This window comes from Pithys albifrons, chromosome 3 (genome assembly GCF_047495875.1).
Source record: "Pithys albifrons albifrons isolate INPA30051 chromosome 3, PitAlb_v1, whole genome shotgun sequence".
Lineage (NCBI taxonomy): Eukaryota > Metazoa > Chordata > Aves > Passeriformes > Thamnophilidae > Pithys > Pithys albifrons.
Genome location: NC_092460.1, coordinates 89,763,671 through 89,781,211, shown reverse-complemented (window position 1 = coordinate 89,781,211; position 17,541 = coordinate 89,763,671). Strand labels below are relative to the sequence as shown.

The 17,541-nt window shown below is 38.8% G+C and overlaps 1 protein-coding gene across 1 annotated transcript in view; it reads right to left on the bottom strand.

Moving 5' to 3' along the window:
- Positions 1-17,541, bottom strand: part of CCDC146 (coiled-coil domain containing 146) — a 70,230-nt gene that overhangs the window by 24,197 nt on the left and 28,492 nt on the right. The window contains exons 4-7 of the mRNA XM_071550079.1: positions 13,517-13,599; positions 8,728-8,934; positions 975-1,032; positions 236-412 (exon numbers count right to left, since the gene is read on the bottom strand). Coding sequence (XP_071406180.1) covers positions 236-412; positions 975-1,032; positions 8,728-8,934; positions 13,517-13,599 — 525 coding nt within the window. The remainder of the gene's footprint in view (positions 1-235; positions 413-974; positions 1,033-8,727; positions 8,935-13,516; positions 13,600-17,541) is intronic.

Sequence of the window (17,541 nt, the reverse complement as noted above, 5' to 3'; positions counted from 1 at the left end):
AAAGATGTCTTTATAGAAATAATTTCTTAATCAAACTATGGCTATTATTATAATTTCCTGAAGGAATAATTAGGATATGGCACAGCAGCATGTTTCACACCTATTAAAAATGATCTTATATATAAAGTCATGCCACATAATGAATTTGGAATGGCAAACAACATCAAGAACTTTCACTGATGGACAAAACATGCACACACACAGATATACACAGGCACAATTAAATTTGTGTTACTTTTAAATTAGCCTGCATCTCCAGGAGCTTTGCTGTTTCTTCCTCGTCTATTAATATCAGCTGTTGCTTGGATGAAACAGCTTCTTCCATTGCATCAATTTCTGCTTTCCTCTCGATTACTTCTTTGCAGAGCTCATCACAATTTTCTTTCAAGTGTTTAATTTTTGCATCATCTTTCTTTAAAAATGAAGTAAAAGATCAGATTAGTTTTATTTTCCCTTTTACATTTTGCAGGCTTGTGATAATACAGAATTGTTGACAGGGAACGATGACACCATTTTTTGCATAAAGGTATAGAATATGTTTTTTTATGAGCTGTGTGCCCTTAGGCATCACTTCTATTAATAACCAGCAGAATTTTATTTCCATCAAAACCACACATATACATCAGGATTTATGACTGCAAATGTGTTTTTCATGCTGACATCCTAGAACCAAAAACCTGCAGCTATCTTTACATGCAGTATCCATTTGCTGAATATAGTAAATGTCATCTTGAGTAAACAAAAATAAATCAAGATCTTATCTGAATCAGTTATTTCTTGCCCAAGAGTTATCAAAACTAAATGATTTAACATAATCCCTCATAAAAATCTACTTCTACTAAAATCTACTTTTCTATATATTCTATATTTTAAATAGACTCTAGGGATACACACTGTGAAAATATTTTCACTGATGTTTTTATATGGCAGCTGACAGAACACAAAACACTCCTTTTCTCATGTCTTGTACTTACCTTTTCTATAGGAATTTTTTCATATTCTTCTTCCAGAAGCCTTTTTTCTTCTTGCAAACTACAGTAAAAATCAAAGAAGAGCTAAATATATTAGTAAGGTAGTAATTGTTACTGTAATATAGGAAAACTTAAAAATATAGCAAAACTAAAAATGTACAGAAGCCTATCCTGTGTTAGACTAAAACACGTAGTGAATCATCATCAGGGCCCATGGAAAGGTGTCCAGATTTAAAGGCAGGTTGCTGACTGGTAACTAGGGGTCCTGAAAAACAGGTTGTACATATGGAGGCTTTCTCTGCAGTGCAGACATCTAAATTTGTGAACATGATTTTTCATAGTCTGGCCACCTCCTGCAGGGCTGCACATGTGCCTCACCATCGCCTTTTACTTGTGGCACCCTACACCCACAGTTTCTCCCAGCCTCAGAAAACAGACCTTTAACATGGAAATAAGGCAAAATGAAAGAGGAGGTGGGTTATAAATGGCCACAAAGACATCACATATCAAAGAAAGGGCAGTTGCTAATGAGAAACTTTCTTCTTCCTAGGAGTGATTGCTCACAGACACACTCACTCTGCAAACAACTGTAAGTGAAGCTCCTCAAATCTAAAAAAAGATCCTGAAAAGTGGCAGGGGTTGTAGGCTAAGTCAAAGGGACATGGGAGAAAACTGAACTGAACAGCCATGGAGGCCCTAACCTATATCCTAACCTAAACTGGGATTTCATTTCAGGCAACAATAGAGACAGATGCTGCAGAAGTGAAGAAGGAGGAAAGGAAGAAATAGGAAAGCTCTTGGATCTTCCACGTGTATTTTTTGTAACACTGCCCTGAGAAAGATGAAGGAGCAACTACACAAGGGGAGCTCAACCAACAAGCTTGTTGGACTTACAGCAGGGAGCTTCTTGGTGGCAGGTGGATAAACACTGCCAAATACAAAAAATCATCCCTGCTGAAGGTGTGTCTGTACACCCCCAGTGCATGCAGGAACAACTCTGCACCTGCAGGAGGCAGAGGGGCTACAGCAGTTGGGATGCCATCCCACCCACACCGACCTCAGCTGAGCCACTGTGCTACTGACTGGCAACAACAGGGCAGGTTCCTGCACTGTAATCCTACAATGATAGGTCAGAGCCTCGGGCTGTTAACCAAAGATTGCAGCTGAGGAATGGGTGGGACAACCAAATCCTCTGTCCCAGGTATAGCAAAGAGTCAACCTCAGTGCTAAAATTTGTTTGTAGCTCCAGTGGGAGGATGTGCTAGTCAGGTTTCATTGAGACTCAGGGCACTCAGAATAAATAACTCTTTAAATTAGGGGAGCATTAAGAGAAGAGGACAAGCTTCCATGGAATGGTTGTGTCCCTTGGAGTTATAAACTGTACATTATAGCAAGGAAATCCTGGGGCAGCTCCATGTACCCAAGACAGCTTTTGCAGTTGCCTCTGAATGTGGCTGATGCAGAAGAGAGGGAGCTGATTGCTGTTTCTTTTTTGTTCTGAAACCTGTCAGTGGCAGAGCAAGACTTTGCACAGTGGTGGTGGTTCAGCTTTCAGAAGGTGTGTGGTCATGGGAAGTGAGATCAGTCTGCAAGCAGCCAGCCTGGTGAAGGACCACCCCCAGGATCTTATGCTCAACTCTTTATCAGTGCTGACTTAAGGTTCCCTCCTCCATTCCAGCACCCCCACCCTCTCAATAAACGGTTTCTTACATTTTAGTCCTCCAACAAAAGGAGTGAAGCTTATACCTGAAAGTATCGGCAACACATTTCCAGTTACAGTAAGAAAACAGTGAAAAAAAAGAGAACTGGGTTGGTGGTGTTGCAATCCAAAAAGCAAAACAAAACAACACAAATAAGAAGCTCTGGCTCAGATGGAGAGCAAAGAGAAAATAAAGACACAAAGTAGAAGCTGTTGACTTACAGAATGCATGCATGTTTGTACAGGCAGAGTACAAGGTGCCTCTACAGGGACTGGTAAGTCTGAAAACTAATTTGAATGCCAATGTTTGAACAACCACAGAGTGAATAAATTTGCAAAACAATATCTTTTAAAGATAAAAGATGAATTTAAATCAATCTTCCCCCAAAACTGATAATTAAAAAAAGTTTTATTCCAAATTCCTGTTCCAAACACATTTTGGCACCACTCCTTGTTGAACTCCTTGGACTGGCATAGTCACACTAAGGATAATGAATGTCCACTTTGCACAAATACCTGTAACTGTTTGACTGCCACAAAATATTATTGAATAAGTCCTGTGCCAAATGATTAAAGAGCTACTGCATTGCTTGTCATCAGGCCATGCTGTGACCTCTTTAATATCACAGTAGACGATCAAAAGAGCAATAGCAAAAATCAGGAGGGAGAGCAAAACTGACACTGTTCATTTTGTCACATTCCTCACTCATGAGGACAAATTCCTGTGGAACCACTCCAGTTTCACAACAAAGACTTTTCCATCCAGCAAAAGTAAAATGATTTGAACACCTCATTTTCTGTGACACAAACAAAGGCAACAGTGAACTGGAAGCCTCAAGTTACCTAAAGAGCTGGCAGACCAACTACTCCTACAGTGAAGGTGGTTAAAAAGAAAGGAGTTAAATCTCTTGCTTTTGAGCAATGAGTTTGGTCCAGTTGTCCATACCCAGAAGTCAGACTGGCAGCCCCATGCTAACACCCCCAGGCTTCCTTACTGTCAGGGATAAAACCAGGAACCTCCAAAGGGCAGGTGCATCTGACATCCCAGGTGCCTATTTTAGGATGAGATGAATTACCAGGTGAGGGTAATGTTTTTCTGTCTTTGGACCCTAAAGGGAAATCAGGATGATTAACTCAGATTAAGAAATCAAACAGGACACTTCAAAGATTTTAAGTTCAGTCTCTGATTTATAGGGGGACACAAAAGCTTAATGTAAGGTAAGCAGAGAAATTCTGGTCTTTCCATTTAGCACCTGAATCTTGTAATCTGTGATATGTGGGTGTCAACCTCATGACCGTCTCACTTAGACATCAGTCACAACAACAAACAAAACAGCTGCAACTGGCATTAGGCATTTATAACCACTGCTTTATATCCCTTCTTTGATGAGTGTATTTTTCAAAATCATGTGGTTTTTATTATTGTCATTATTATAAACAATAGAGATAATGAACACAAAACTCTTAAGCTTAAGCATTAATGTGTGTGTTTCTAACATTGCTTTTCTTATTTTCACACGCTGACTGACAATACTATACATGAAAAGCCATCATAGATGCAGATGTAATGAGTTAAAAGAAAGCACTTGGAAAATTGGGTCATTAATAAAAACACTTTCCGGACTTTTCCCTGAGAGATGTTTACAGCTGCAAACTGACACAGAAATAAAAAATTAAAATGAAGAGATTAAGAAATGTCAACATAGTTCATTTCAGTTTCTCATCTCACAAAATAGCTATAATGTTGCTATCATTATTAGTCTGCTATGATATGCAAGAAAGTGAACTCCCTCTGCTACTCTGTCTCATCGCAGGGATTGCTGAGAAATCCATGGAGGGTGCTCAGCATCTCACAACTAAAATTTAGCGGCTGCAAGTAGAAGACATCACAGCTGACAAAGCTGCCAGCATGAGATCCCTGTAGTGCCCTTAGCTGTAATTTTAGTTTGCAGGTACTGGAAAATGCAGTCACAAGACCAGCTGATAACAAGTTCAGCTGTGACCCCGTTTATTTTACTTACGGTTTGTAATTCTTTACTAGAAGAACTATGGACAAAACTTTAACTTTTCCCTTTTTAATTATTGAGTGACTAATACTGAAATAATTACAAGCATTGAAATACTTTTCCATATTTGCAATGCTCCTACAAGGACAAACTCAGTTTTGCAATCCTGACTTGCATGCAATCGTACAGAGCATTTGAGTGAAGAGATGTTTTGCTACCTGCACAAATGACTGTGAGAGCTTAGATTGGACCTAGGCTTTAAAATACAATTGTTCTCAAGAATCAGTCACCTCTGACCTCACAAACTTGTTACAGATAGTTTTGGTACAAATCAATTGCTTACTTTTAAGTGTATTGTTTGGATGATAGCTTGCTTTAAGTATTTATTATTTCTCAATAATAAACTATTGTTGATACCATCCTGTAACTAAGAAAAGCAGCTTTCCTTTATTTTGTTTCACAAACCAGGACTCCAAGCCTCACATGAACATTAAGTGAAATGCCTCCTCAAGAAAGAACAAATGCTTGCTGATCACACCGATCCTTTCCTTGTTCTTCTGCTGATTTGATTTTTTAGTCTATATTCTTACTTACTGAGGCTTTGTATCAGTTATATGAAGAAATGTCATGGCTCTGAATGCAATTTTATCAAAGTGAGAGGTGATCACTACTTTTCCTTTTGCTTTATTACCCTTGTCTGGTAGTCACTGAGAGAAAGAATACTCATGGATTTGGCTTCACTTTGGGGATATTGGCCCAAGCTTTATAAGCTCAGTAAAATCGTTCCAACCCTTGCCCTCCTGAGCTGTGCACTTGGGCAGACACAACAGTGATGAGCCCAGTACAACCACATGGCCCAGCAGGCCCCAGACTGGGAGAGGGTGCACACAGGTACAGTGGGAGCACAGCCCGGCCCTGCAGTCCCCCTGGGGTGACGTCCCTGACAGCTGAAGAGTGTCAGAGATGCTTCTGAATTCCTCAGGTACCTATTCAAGCCATGAAAAAAGTCACAAAGTTCCCAAAAAACTGCCGATACTACAATGCTGAATGCAAATTAAATTTACTCTGGGAATGTTGACTACTCATTGGAAAAATAGGGAATTATAACAGAAGATGAAATATCACCCTTAGCTCTTGAAACGGGCATCTGATCTGGAAAAAAGAATTGTTTATGGAGGCAAGTAAATGGGATACAAAACACGGATAAGGGAATACAGACCTAAGGGAGTTTGAGACAAAAAGTAGCTTTGTTAATGTTATGGCATATCCATATGACTCCTCCAGGGAGAAAAATTCCTGTTGTCAGATTTGAATCTGAATGCAAAAAAGAGGTGCTAAGTACCCTTAGCTGTCAGAGAAAGTGACTTGAGGCAGGAAAGAAAGGCATCAGAGACAAGAGGGATGCCTCAGAGAAAGGCTTACAGAAACAGGAAGCGGATCTGCAGTTTCTCTCTCACACTTCCAGCTCAGCAACACTACTGAGTAAATAGATAAAAAAAAAGGATAAAGCAGTAAATAAGAGACAGAATATTCCCTTCAAAGACTTATCCCTTTCATGTTCCCTGCCTGCTATACGTAAGAAGGTAAATAAACATGTTTGTTTTTAGACTAAACAGCCATTAGTCATAATTCCCAAAGAGAATCTTACTTGTAAGTGCCAAGCACAGCTGGGATCATATTAACACAGTTGGACAACGAGGGAAACTGTGTTCCAGAGAGATCAGTGGCCAAGACAGGCTGGACTGTGAGTTTTTATCCTGAGAAATGAAGGAAATCAAGGAGCCACCTAACAACAAAGTTCTAGCACCTTTGATGCAGCTTCCCCTCTCTGACACTGCCAATACATGCACATATTTCAGAAAATATTGTTTAATTCTCTGTTAAAAATATCAGGCATATAGATCTTCATTTTACATCAGTGCTACCATTAGAACCCCTGCTGCTCAGAGCTCTGTTCTGGACATTAATTTTCACTGTCTTTCACAACACCAAACCCATCCCTTCTTTACAAACATGTATTTGCACCCAGTATCTGTTTTTCTTCATAATCCATTTCTCATTTCCTCACTACTTTCACTCTCCCAGTCCCCACATATATTCTGCTAGTCCCATTCATTCTACACTAGTCCAGCATCAAAGTCCCTGTAATTTCTGTAATATTTCTGTAATTTTTCTCTCAATAAACAAATCCACACAACCAAGGCACATCCTTCTCACTCCACATCCACAATACCCCTATGCTACCATCAGTCATGAAACAGATTCCAAATAGGGAACAATTAAATAATCTGTACTCTTCAGTTTGGAAAGCTGACAAATTAAATGGGGAAGGGGATTGTACAAAGGAGATCTCTCAAACCATCCTGCAACAGTGGAAATGAGGAGAGGATCGGGTGTTCATACTGATCCAGTACAAGGACTACAAGGCACTAAATGAAGCTGCAGGAGTCAGGTTAAAAAAAGGCAAGGAGGTGGCAGTGCTTGCGCAGTTAATCTGGGGAATTCATTGCCCAGGGCGTTGCAATGTCAGAAGTTTGCTGGGGAGGACACAGGAGAAGCTCAAAGGAAGAGGGGTCAGCTGAGGATTCCCAAATACAGGACACTGTATTTGGCTCATGAAATCCTTACATCACAAATGGCTGGGGCTGCACTTTTGGTCCCTGTTAGATAATGCTCCTCATGGAGCTCTGGTCAGACTGTACAGCTGGGCTTGACTCAGGGCAAGACAGAAGCTTCTTATTGCAGTGAAAGGGCATTTTTCACAGTATGACTGACCCAAAAAGTGTATTTTTAATCTGCAGGATAGCATATTCAGTTCATCTATAAAGATTAATGTACTAAATGTGCAAGGGTAATTGAAATAACACCTAAACTGCATTTTGTACAGTGCAGAATTCTCCTTTTGACTAGAGGCAAAAACAGAGAATGGAGAAATATGTCCTAAACATACAAATCCCTGTAATTTTTCGGAAAAGTGATGCAAAATCAGTGAAAAATGTTCGTAAGATTTGAGGACAAATGAGCAAAAAGTATGGTATTTTTGAAGAGCTCATTTCTGGACTGCTTGGAAATTTCAACAAATTCTGTATTTGATAATTATTTCAGGAAACTTCATGTTTCTTAGTTATCTCATAGCAAATAATTTTTTCCAGATGCTTTCCATGTTTCTTTATTTCTCCCACTCCCAATTTTACTTCTTTCTCATTTCCTTCCCTCTTAGAGAAAACACTTGGCTCTAAAAAACCCCCAAATCAAGAAATAACTGCCAGAAAAATCTGCTCCATGCAGAGTGCACAGTGTTCTTGCTCTCCTCATAGAAAAATAGCTTTAACTGCTAAGATGCTGATATTACTTATTTGTATTTATATATACACCAACCACACTGTAGCTGGATTGAAGATGGGTAAAAATGGCAAGCACCCCACAAAATAAACATCTGAATTCACCTGCCATTTCACAAATGCAATATACTGTTTGTAATTTTATCTACAATATGATGCTTAATCTGGACTTTTCTCCCTATATAGAAGTGTCAAGATTTCACTACTTTGAGAACAAATTTATTATTCTGATATGAGCATATACAAAAACTTCTCCTTTAAGTACCTGAATAGAAAATCTTGACTACGCTGTGCCGCCCATGTTAAAAATAGCATTGGGTCTAATTATTACATTGTTTCCATAAAATCCCAGCCAACAGCTGTCTGAGACACTTGAAAGGTTTGTATTAAAGCTGTCCTAGACTAGAATTGTTCTTGTTAAATATCCTATCCAAATATTAATCATGAAATGTAGTAAATTTTAAACAGCATTTCAAAGGACACCATGCCATGTTCTAAGTTTAAAACTATTTACAGGTCTCGTACCAGGGTAAGTTTGTCACTGAAATATTGCTGTTACCAGGAAAAGTTTGTTGCAATTGGTTTAACAGACATCAAGAAATGTGCCCAGGTAGGATGGAAATGAGATTGAATTGTAATCTCTGTTATTGTCTTTCTAGATCCTAGATCAGCTATGATAAAATTAGCAGCATTTGGCCACCATCACCTACCATTCTATCTTCAACTGATTTTCATACTCTCTTCCTTTAATATCATTGTATTCACTTTGGCAACTAAGAAGTTGTTGCCTTATTTGGGAAGCTTCACTGGAAGATTCTTCGGGGACTTGTTCTGCTTTTTCCAGTTCACGTTGTTGTTCCAGCTCTGCACTGAGACGTTTGGCTTCCTGCAACAGCTGGGACTCAGATTCCTGTAAACTGCATTGAAGAGACACACTCTGAACTAGGCAACAAGAAGGAAAACTTTGTATTTATACTTCTTTACCAACCTATAATATTCAATTCAAGGTTTTCAAGATGAAATGGAGTTAACTGTGGAATAATCTGGTCTGACCTCCCAGGTCAGCCCGCCTTGGACAGGAGGATGGACCTCCATCTCCCCATGAAGCCATGAGAGCAGTGGAATCTGGTCTCAAGGTTTTTTCTGCATACCTGGAGTTGGAGTGAGATTCACCTCATTTAATTTTAACCCGATAAAAGACCATTAGTTAGTCCAGTTTATTTGTCTAGCACTTTCTAGACACAAATGAAGAGACAGGGAATACATTTTATCCTAACAAGTGCCAAAGGCTACATCTAATTCAGTGTGGGCACCTATAACAGGGAAGGATTCACAGGACAAGGCCCAGTCTGGGCTATACCACAACTTTATGTCCCTAATAAACAGCAGGACACCCACCCAGTGATGAACCACATCTTGCTACTGCTGCAGTGCCACCAGGATCTGCAGTGACCCATTTAATGATATACAGCATGCAAATACATTTGTGGACAAGGCCTGTAGGCATGAACAATTCTCTGATCTGACAAGCTTCCAAGAAACAATAAACTGCAATATTCTGTCAATGTCAGGAGACTGGTATTCATAACACACTTAGGAACGTGTGTGGTGATAGCTGAGGAACACCTCAAGGGCCCTTAGCAAAATACATTGGTTATTAGGGAAAAGGCTTAGAGGGAACAGCTAAATTAGAAGGAACTAACTATATGAAAATTCATGTACGGTGCATCACACATAAACCTATGCTTTATGCTGTAAGAAATCATTGTATATGCCTTCTCAATGTTACTGCATTGTGACTTTTTGTATAATGCTAAAATTAGTCACAAATTATGTAGAAGAATAAAGAACTCTATCACTTAACTTTTACTAATTAAAATTATAGCACAACAATATTTTTTAAAAACAAAGGAATTTAGAATTTCCCATATTAGAAACTCTATACATAAATTTTGGCTCAAATTTGACACATGTCTTAGACACAAAAACAAAGTCACGTATCACACTAAAGAATAGAGTTCAGATGGTAACTATAAAAATACAAAATACACAATTGTCTATTCTGCACAAATATAGCTGAAATATTATAGCAGAAAATGTTTTGGTTTGTGTAACATTTCTCCTTAGATAACCACTTCCTTTTTCTAAACTAGAAAATAAGAAAACCACAGACTTCAACAGAAAACAGTGTGCCTTTATCACGAACAAATAACTTCACGTGTGATATATTTTCACACACCTATTAAGGGAAAAACAAATTGACTTACTGTCACCAGATTCTACATAATATTTACATCTTCTTTAAGTCCAACAGAATGTATGCAGTTGTAGGAGAAAACACAACTGGTTATAGTAATACACATTCATTTCAAACACAATTCTTAAACAATTCACACATTTTACATACAGCTACACAAACACATAAGTGCTTCCATAAAAACAAAATTCTTAGTATTGATTTTTTCAAGATAATCAAAAAAGAAAAACAGAAACCAGAATTGAGTTTTGAGTCTTGATCTTACTCCCCACAGATGCCAACAGCATCACATGAGTGCAAAAGTAGGTTTGTGCAGACTGTGAATTTGTGATCAGTAATTTAGTAGAGCCTTAACAATATTAGATGCCCAGTCTGTCAATGAATTTTCATTATTACCCAAGCATCTTGGGTTATCAGAATATTCATATTAGTTTCCTAAACTGAGATAACAAAAAAGATCTACAACTGGGCCACGTAACTGAGTGACTGAATGGGTTTTCAGGGGCCAGATATGAGCTCAGGTACTTCAGCTTTAGGTGCAGCCTTACTGCAAAGTGGGTAGGTGAGACAGGACACAATGGACAGACAGTCTGTTCCCAGCCAGATTCAAAAGCACTTAACACTCTGAAGAAATGTATCAAAGACAGTATCTGCCAGGTAACATCTCTCAGCTTTCCAGATTGCCAAAGAGTGCAAAACTGAAAGCAAGTAAAAAGGAGTATTTTATGACTAAACAAAGCACTGCACTGTACACTTACAGCTCTGTGTACTCCAGCAACAGCCTTGCAAACTATGAGTTGTATTCCTCATGTTAGACAAATTTGTATTGTATATCAGAGAATCAGCTGCACCAGTTTGGCACAGCTGGCACAGGGAGCCATGCTGCTTGAGATGCATGAGGCCTTCTCCTTGAGAGGTTTGTATGCTACTAAAGAAAAGAAGAACACACACAGCTTGAAGATCTCATCCCCCGTCATGGGTTTTAAAATGACATTGCAACAGCATGAGCATAGATGGGCATTAATTAGGAAAGAAATTGGATTCAACTCTATTAGGTGAAAAAATAAGTTCCTGATCCACAGAACTGCACTGCACGTGTAAGTGTGAAGAACTAAAAAATCACACGTGGAACTGATTTGCTGAATGGGTCATTGAGGAAAAGAGTACAAACAAACTGCACCAACCATCAGGACTCTTTATACATGAGGGAGAAAATCAGGCACTTACAGTGTCTGTATAAGCAGGAGGTGTGTGCTCCCTGTTTTCTTCATGGACTAAGGTACTCCAGACACCTTGTTCAGATGTGCATGTCTGCTGATGTTGACATATTGGGCAAGTGAATTGTAGTAGATGTCTGAAAAGTCCTTAAAATATTCTGGAGATCATTTTTGCTAATTCATTTCCCTTCTTTTCTTATAGCAGTAGGAGAAATTAATCTGTGGAAACCAGTGCTTGTTCATGCATTGGTGTTGTGCTCTGACAGCTATATCTAAGTAAACAATGTGACTTGATTCTCTCTAACCTACTTAGAGAAGTGTGGCAATTTCGTACCCCTGTGAGCACGATGGAAAGAATGAGAGATGTAATCTCCCATCTAACATTTTCATGCTTTTGGTACACTCTGCTTTTAAGTGTGACAGAAAAGACAGCTGAGTCCTGTTTACCCCCAGGCCATGTTCCACTTGCTACACACAAAGGGGTTGTCTTTACATAAATGAGTATTCTGTGTAAAAGAATACTATATAAATAAATGAAACATGTAGTAATATGCTCATATTTTTCTAATCAAAGACTGTTTTCAAACTAACACTGTCTAAAAATCAATCAAGTTCAATCAAGTTTAGCAGCACTAGATTTCTGCTTCAGCTCAGTGAATACCACTGTGGTAGAAACATTCCAACCAACTAATCCAAAACTCACATAACATATTTAGTTCTGAGAATTAAGAAAATTTTCTTACATTTGCTAAGAAGTCAAACTGTTTCAGGAGTGTTGTTTTGAATTTTGCTTCCCAGAAGGTTTGCTATGCAGTAATCTGAAATAAAGTCAGATGACTTTTCACAGTCAGAACCATATTCTAACTCCCCATTTTGTTAAGATGAAACCAGAAGACTCAGCTAACCTGAAGAAAAATTATTATTTCAAGACTTTTTTTTCAGGGAAGTCCTTTTAAAATTACTTTACATTACTTGGCATTTGTCACTATTCAGATTGCCAAGAGGCACAGCAAATCTCAGCTGAACCCAAATACGTAGATATGACTTGAATTAGTATTAGATTCCTTAAACTAGGCATTAGCTTCAATGACAGAATTGCTGTAAAGGTTTTGATGTGGACTACCGCGAAACTGAGATAAAATATTATTAATATGGTGGATATTATGGTGTGCAGTACAGAGATGTGACAGAAGTATCATGACATGGATTTAACTGATAATGACCAACATGCTGTAAGTACTACCATAATTATAATTCATAAATATTACTGAAGTATTGCAAGAGTTGCCATAGGACTGCTCTGTTCTGGGACAGACTGCTCACCTGGTACAACTCTGGTATTGTGTTCCACTTTGCCCCTCCCTCTCTCCTCCCACTCACACCTGCCCTGCTCAGGCCTGGCATCGGGCTCTCCACGACCTCCTCTCCTCCAGCAAGCCCCGGTGCAGGGCAGGCTCACAACTACTACAACCTCACTGCCAAACTCCACTCACACTGTGAGGCTTGAGGTTCTAATCTAAATTACGAGCCCTGTCTAATGGGACTGTCAATATTCTCAGAGAATAAAATTCACAGCTATTTAGAAGTGACAGAGTCTCACTTTCCTCCTTTGCCTTCTTCAGTTGCCCTCTATGATGTCAGGTCAGCAGGTCAGTCTTTTCCTGTGTTACAATTCTGACAATATGATCTTCAAATATATATTTATTTTAAACTTGTGTATTGTCTGTTTAAGTCCGTGCATCTGTCCATTTCCACTATTATTAGGTTTATATTAGAAACAAAGTGTTGTTCAAATAAGTATTTAGGTATTCCTAACATTATTATTTAATAGGAACTGGTTTTCATACTTGTGTTCTTGCTTCCTCTTTATGAAGTAACAAGACTGTATAAAACATTTACAACTATATAATAAGACATTTAAGATTATAAGAAAGTCTTAAATGATATTAGGTTTCAGTATGAGCAGAAAATTACTTTAAATATGTAATGCTTTGACTACTAAAAGGCTGAAAAAAAATATTATACCTTATCACAGTCTTATGCAGCAGGGTATACTGTTCTTTCAGCTCAGCTGCTTGGGTGTCTGTGATTTTTCCAGCAGAAAATAGCTATGGAAGGGAAACAGACAGTTAGGAAATCTCCTAAGCACTAATATTTTCATTCTGCTGCAACTTTTTATAACTGTAATTGGCAGCCTTTCAGTTTATACAGTCTTTGGTAACATAACAAATTAAATACACAGCCAAATCAAAATACACAGATGAAAGACATGCTTATTTACATAACCATTCAAAGCATAAATATAAGACTATAAAGAATGTGTATGTCACAGGCATAGTGCTACACATGCCACCATTTCTTCTCTGATTTTCTGTCTGTATTAATATTTCATGCCAATTCTGTGTTGAAATTGAACTGAGGCTCTGAGTCACCTGTTCTCCACACTGTTTAACTTGTCCAGCTCTGGTGTAAAGCAGCTGGCCTGCTCAGGCTAAACTGGGACTCAAAGTGTCTCCACAGCAGTCGGGTTGAGCTCAGGCTGCACCATCCCCAGGCAACAGAACCCACTGCCCCACTTGCCTGCAGGTCTTCAGCAAACACCAACACCAAACACCTCCAGCAACTACTTCCTTGAGCAACATATTCCAAAGACTGACCATCCTTTCAGTGAAGAAATTTTTCCTAATATCCAATCTAAACCACCCCTGGTGCAACTTGAGGCCATTTCCTTTGACCCTGTCACTTGGTACCTGAGAGAAGACACCGACATGCACCTGGCTACAACTTCCTTTCATGTGGTTGTAGAGAACAGTAAGTCCTACCCTGAGCCTCCTCTTCTCCAGGCTAAACAGCCCCAGCTCCCTCAGCTGCTCCAGACCCTTCACCAGATCCATTGTCCTTCTCTGGACAAGCTCAGTGTCTTTCTGGTAGTGAGTGGCCTCAAACTGAACACAGAATTTGAGGTGCAGCCTCACCAGTGCTGAGTAAGTGGGGCAATCACTGCCCTGGTCCTGATGGCCACACTATTCCTCTGTGATATTTCTTTAGAAAACCTTTCTTTCCTTCCTTGGTCATAAGTAAGGAGAACCAGGTTAAATCCAATTTAAAAATGTAAGGTGAGCCAGCTCTAAAAAGGCCCATGGCCCTGTGGGGCAGCAAGTCAAATCTGCAAATTCTATGGGAACCTGCCAAAAAATGTGATTATGCAGTTCTTCTGAAATAAGAAATGAAATTACTCCAGCACCAGGAAAATCACAGAAGTCATAATTCAACCTTTAAAATATTTAGAAGAAACCATCTAGAACCAGTCCCAAGGTCAAGAAGCAGAATGCAAGTCAATATGCCAAAGGAAGCATGTATTTTCTTGATAACTGCTTATATTTTTGAAGATTTGTTCCAAAATATTTCATGGTAGGAAAGACAATCTTTGCTCCCTGAGATCCTGAGAAAAGGAAAGAAAATCTGCCTTTCATTTATTTGCATGGGATTAAAGATAAGCAGCTCTCAAATATTTATTTTGGCATTCTCCATGATCCAAAGATACTGTTCACGTAAGTTTACAATACTAACTAGCTCTTCTGTAAGAAAGAAAATATTTCTCTATATCAATCCCTTTATTTCGTAGCCTCCTATGTAGATACAGTTGCCCCATTTGGGTGGTACCTCACTGAAGTCCCCTCACCACACTGCTCTGATCTGTACCTGGGACTTACAGTTTTCCTTAATGTTTATGTTCTCACTGCAGATCTATGCCATGCCTGACAATGTTTCCATAGAAACAAACCTCCTTGTCCCGGAGGCTGTCTTCTTTATATCTGTAATTTTTTTGAGTTTTTACACTTACTTCCTTGGCTCAGCTCAGAGCTAAGGGCTCTATTGCGATAAGGCTGGTCCCATACAATGTGAAGCCTTGTGACACTGAGGGCTGCACAGACAGACTGCATGGAAGGCATGTCAGCCTGTCAAAGGCTGTGAGACTTGGTGAGATCCATCACCAGATAGTTCTCATTACCACACTTTTATTTGGAGACCCATCAGAGAGTCAGCACTGGGCACCCTGCTCCCAGGATTTGTTATTAGAGCCCAATATACTGTTTTCTCCAACATTCTTGGGAGGGTAGAAGGGAAAGAGGCAACTGTTTGAAGGGAAGAAATGGTCAGTTTGTGAAAGAAGAAAGGGAAAATATGAGCCTACTGTAGAAAAAGTGTATTCATTTTGATGATAAAATCAGAGAGAGATGATGCTCCTGACATACAGACATATACTCCCTTTCAAGGCTGCCCTTCCCACATCAGTGATAGAATAGCCAACAGTGTTTATGCACTCCTAGTTCATTATATTGCTGGAGAGATCTCACGTTGCAAGGTTAAGTAAAATGTAGTTCTCCTCAGTGTAACTAATCATGTTGCTACACTAAAAGGCAAAGAACGATGGAGTAGTGAGCAAAATGAGGGCATCTTTTTTTCAGTTCTGTGTTAACCTCAGCGCCCTGGAAAGAACTGAGACCACTTTGTTATACTGTGATCTCAGCTCAGATCTGGAATATAGTAAGATAAATATTCTTAACTTGCTGAGTCTTGCAGCTGCTTTCTATCTTAGTTGTTATTAACTGTATTTTGCTTTTATCAGCTTTGCTTTCTTGTTATGCAGTGAACTGGGACCCCATACACTCAACATTGATAGACCATCTGGATAAACCAAAATAAATTTTACTTATCTAGGAGGCTGGAAAGCTGGATGAAGATTTGGCTGCTAATGGATGGTTGCCTGGCAACTTTCTGCTTTCCTTTCCCCCATACGCCCATAAATGTAATTACACTGAGAATATGGAAGTATGTATCTTATTACTGGATTTGCTTGCATCTTTTCCTTTAACTTAAAATATCTGTTGTGTTTATTTTACCCTATTAAATTACCCCTTCATTTTCTTCACCCTCATCTTTAATTGATTAACATGAGTGTAACTTTCTAACTCTGCTACATTTTTTCATGTTCCTTTACTATTTGAAGTCTGGCTTTTTTACCAGAAAAATAAAACAGAACAGAACAAACACAAACAAAACCCAAGCCAAAATTCCAAAGAAAATTGGTTTCCTTCAATCTGTGAAAATCTCATGAAGTTAAGTGCTGGATAATCCTGCCCCATGATAGAAAACGTAGAGGAAAATTTTGCTGAAAATGTGAAAGGGAAAGGCATGTCCTTCATATTCTTCTAGCAGTAGGTGGATTTTCTGGCTCAGGGCAGGAATCTTTTAAATATAAGAATCCATGAGAAAACCAGAAACTATTTATGCTCGAATAGTTGTTCTGTACACATGAATAACCTTTCTCTACCCCCAAACTACTACTAAGTTCATAATTGCTTGCTACCAACAGCCTCCCATCAGAGCTCTCTACAAAATACCCTGAAGAAAATTCCAAGAAAAAGGGGTTACACACTATTTGAGGGTTCACTTGTTTACACTTCCAGCTTGATTTCAGCATGTAGGACCACAGTATTTTCTCCAAGTCTGGAAGGTGGATATAAAGATATGTGATATTTGAGATACCAGTAAGGAACAGAAGATGCAATAATACAAATGGGAATTAAAACCACAGAAGGGGAAGGTTTACCACCTGAAAAACGAGGTCCTCTTCCATGTGAGCAAACCCAGTGAAGTTTGGTCCTAACTTTATCAATGCCGCCTCACTCCCATCTTTAGTGCAGTGGGCATTCTCCATTTTATCATTATATTCAATCGTTCCTGACACAACTCAAACACCAAGAAACTCATGTGAAATTTCAAAACAAGTTTTATGTAGCTCAAATGTGATATAAATAAGAACTCTATGAACATTTACCATTTTGAATTTCAAGGCTTTTTAAAATTCTTTTGGGACTCTGCAGAAACGAATGAAACTCAGTCAAATTTTAAACTTTAATAGATGATTCAATCTGAATGTTGGTTGCTCACACTCTCTTGATAAAAAGTACCCAAAATAAGCATGGAAGATAAATATAGTCACCACCAAGAAATTACTGATTAACATCAATTACTCATAATCATTA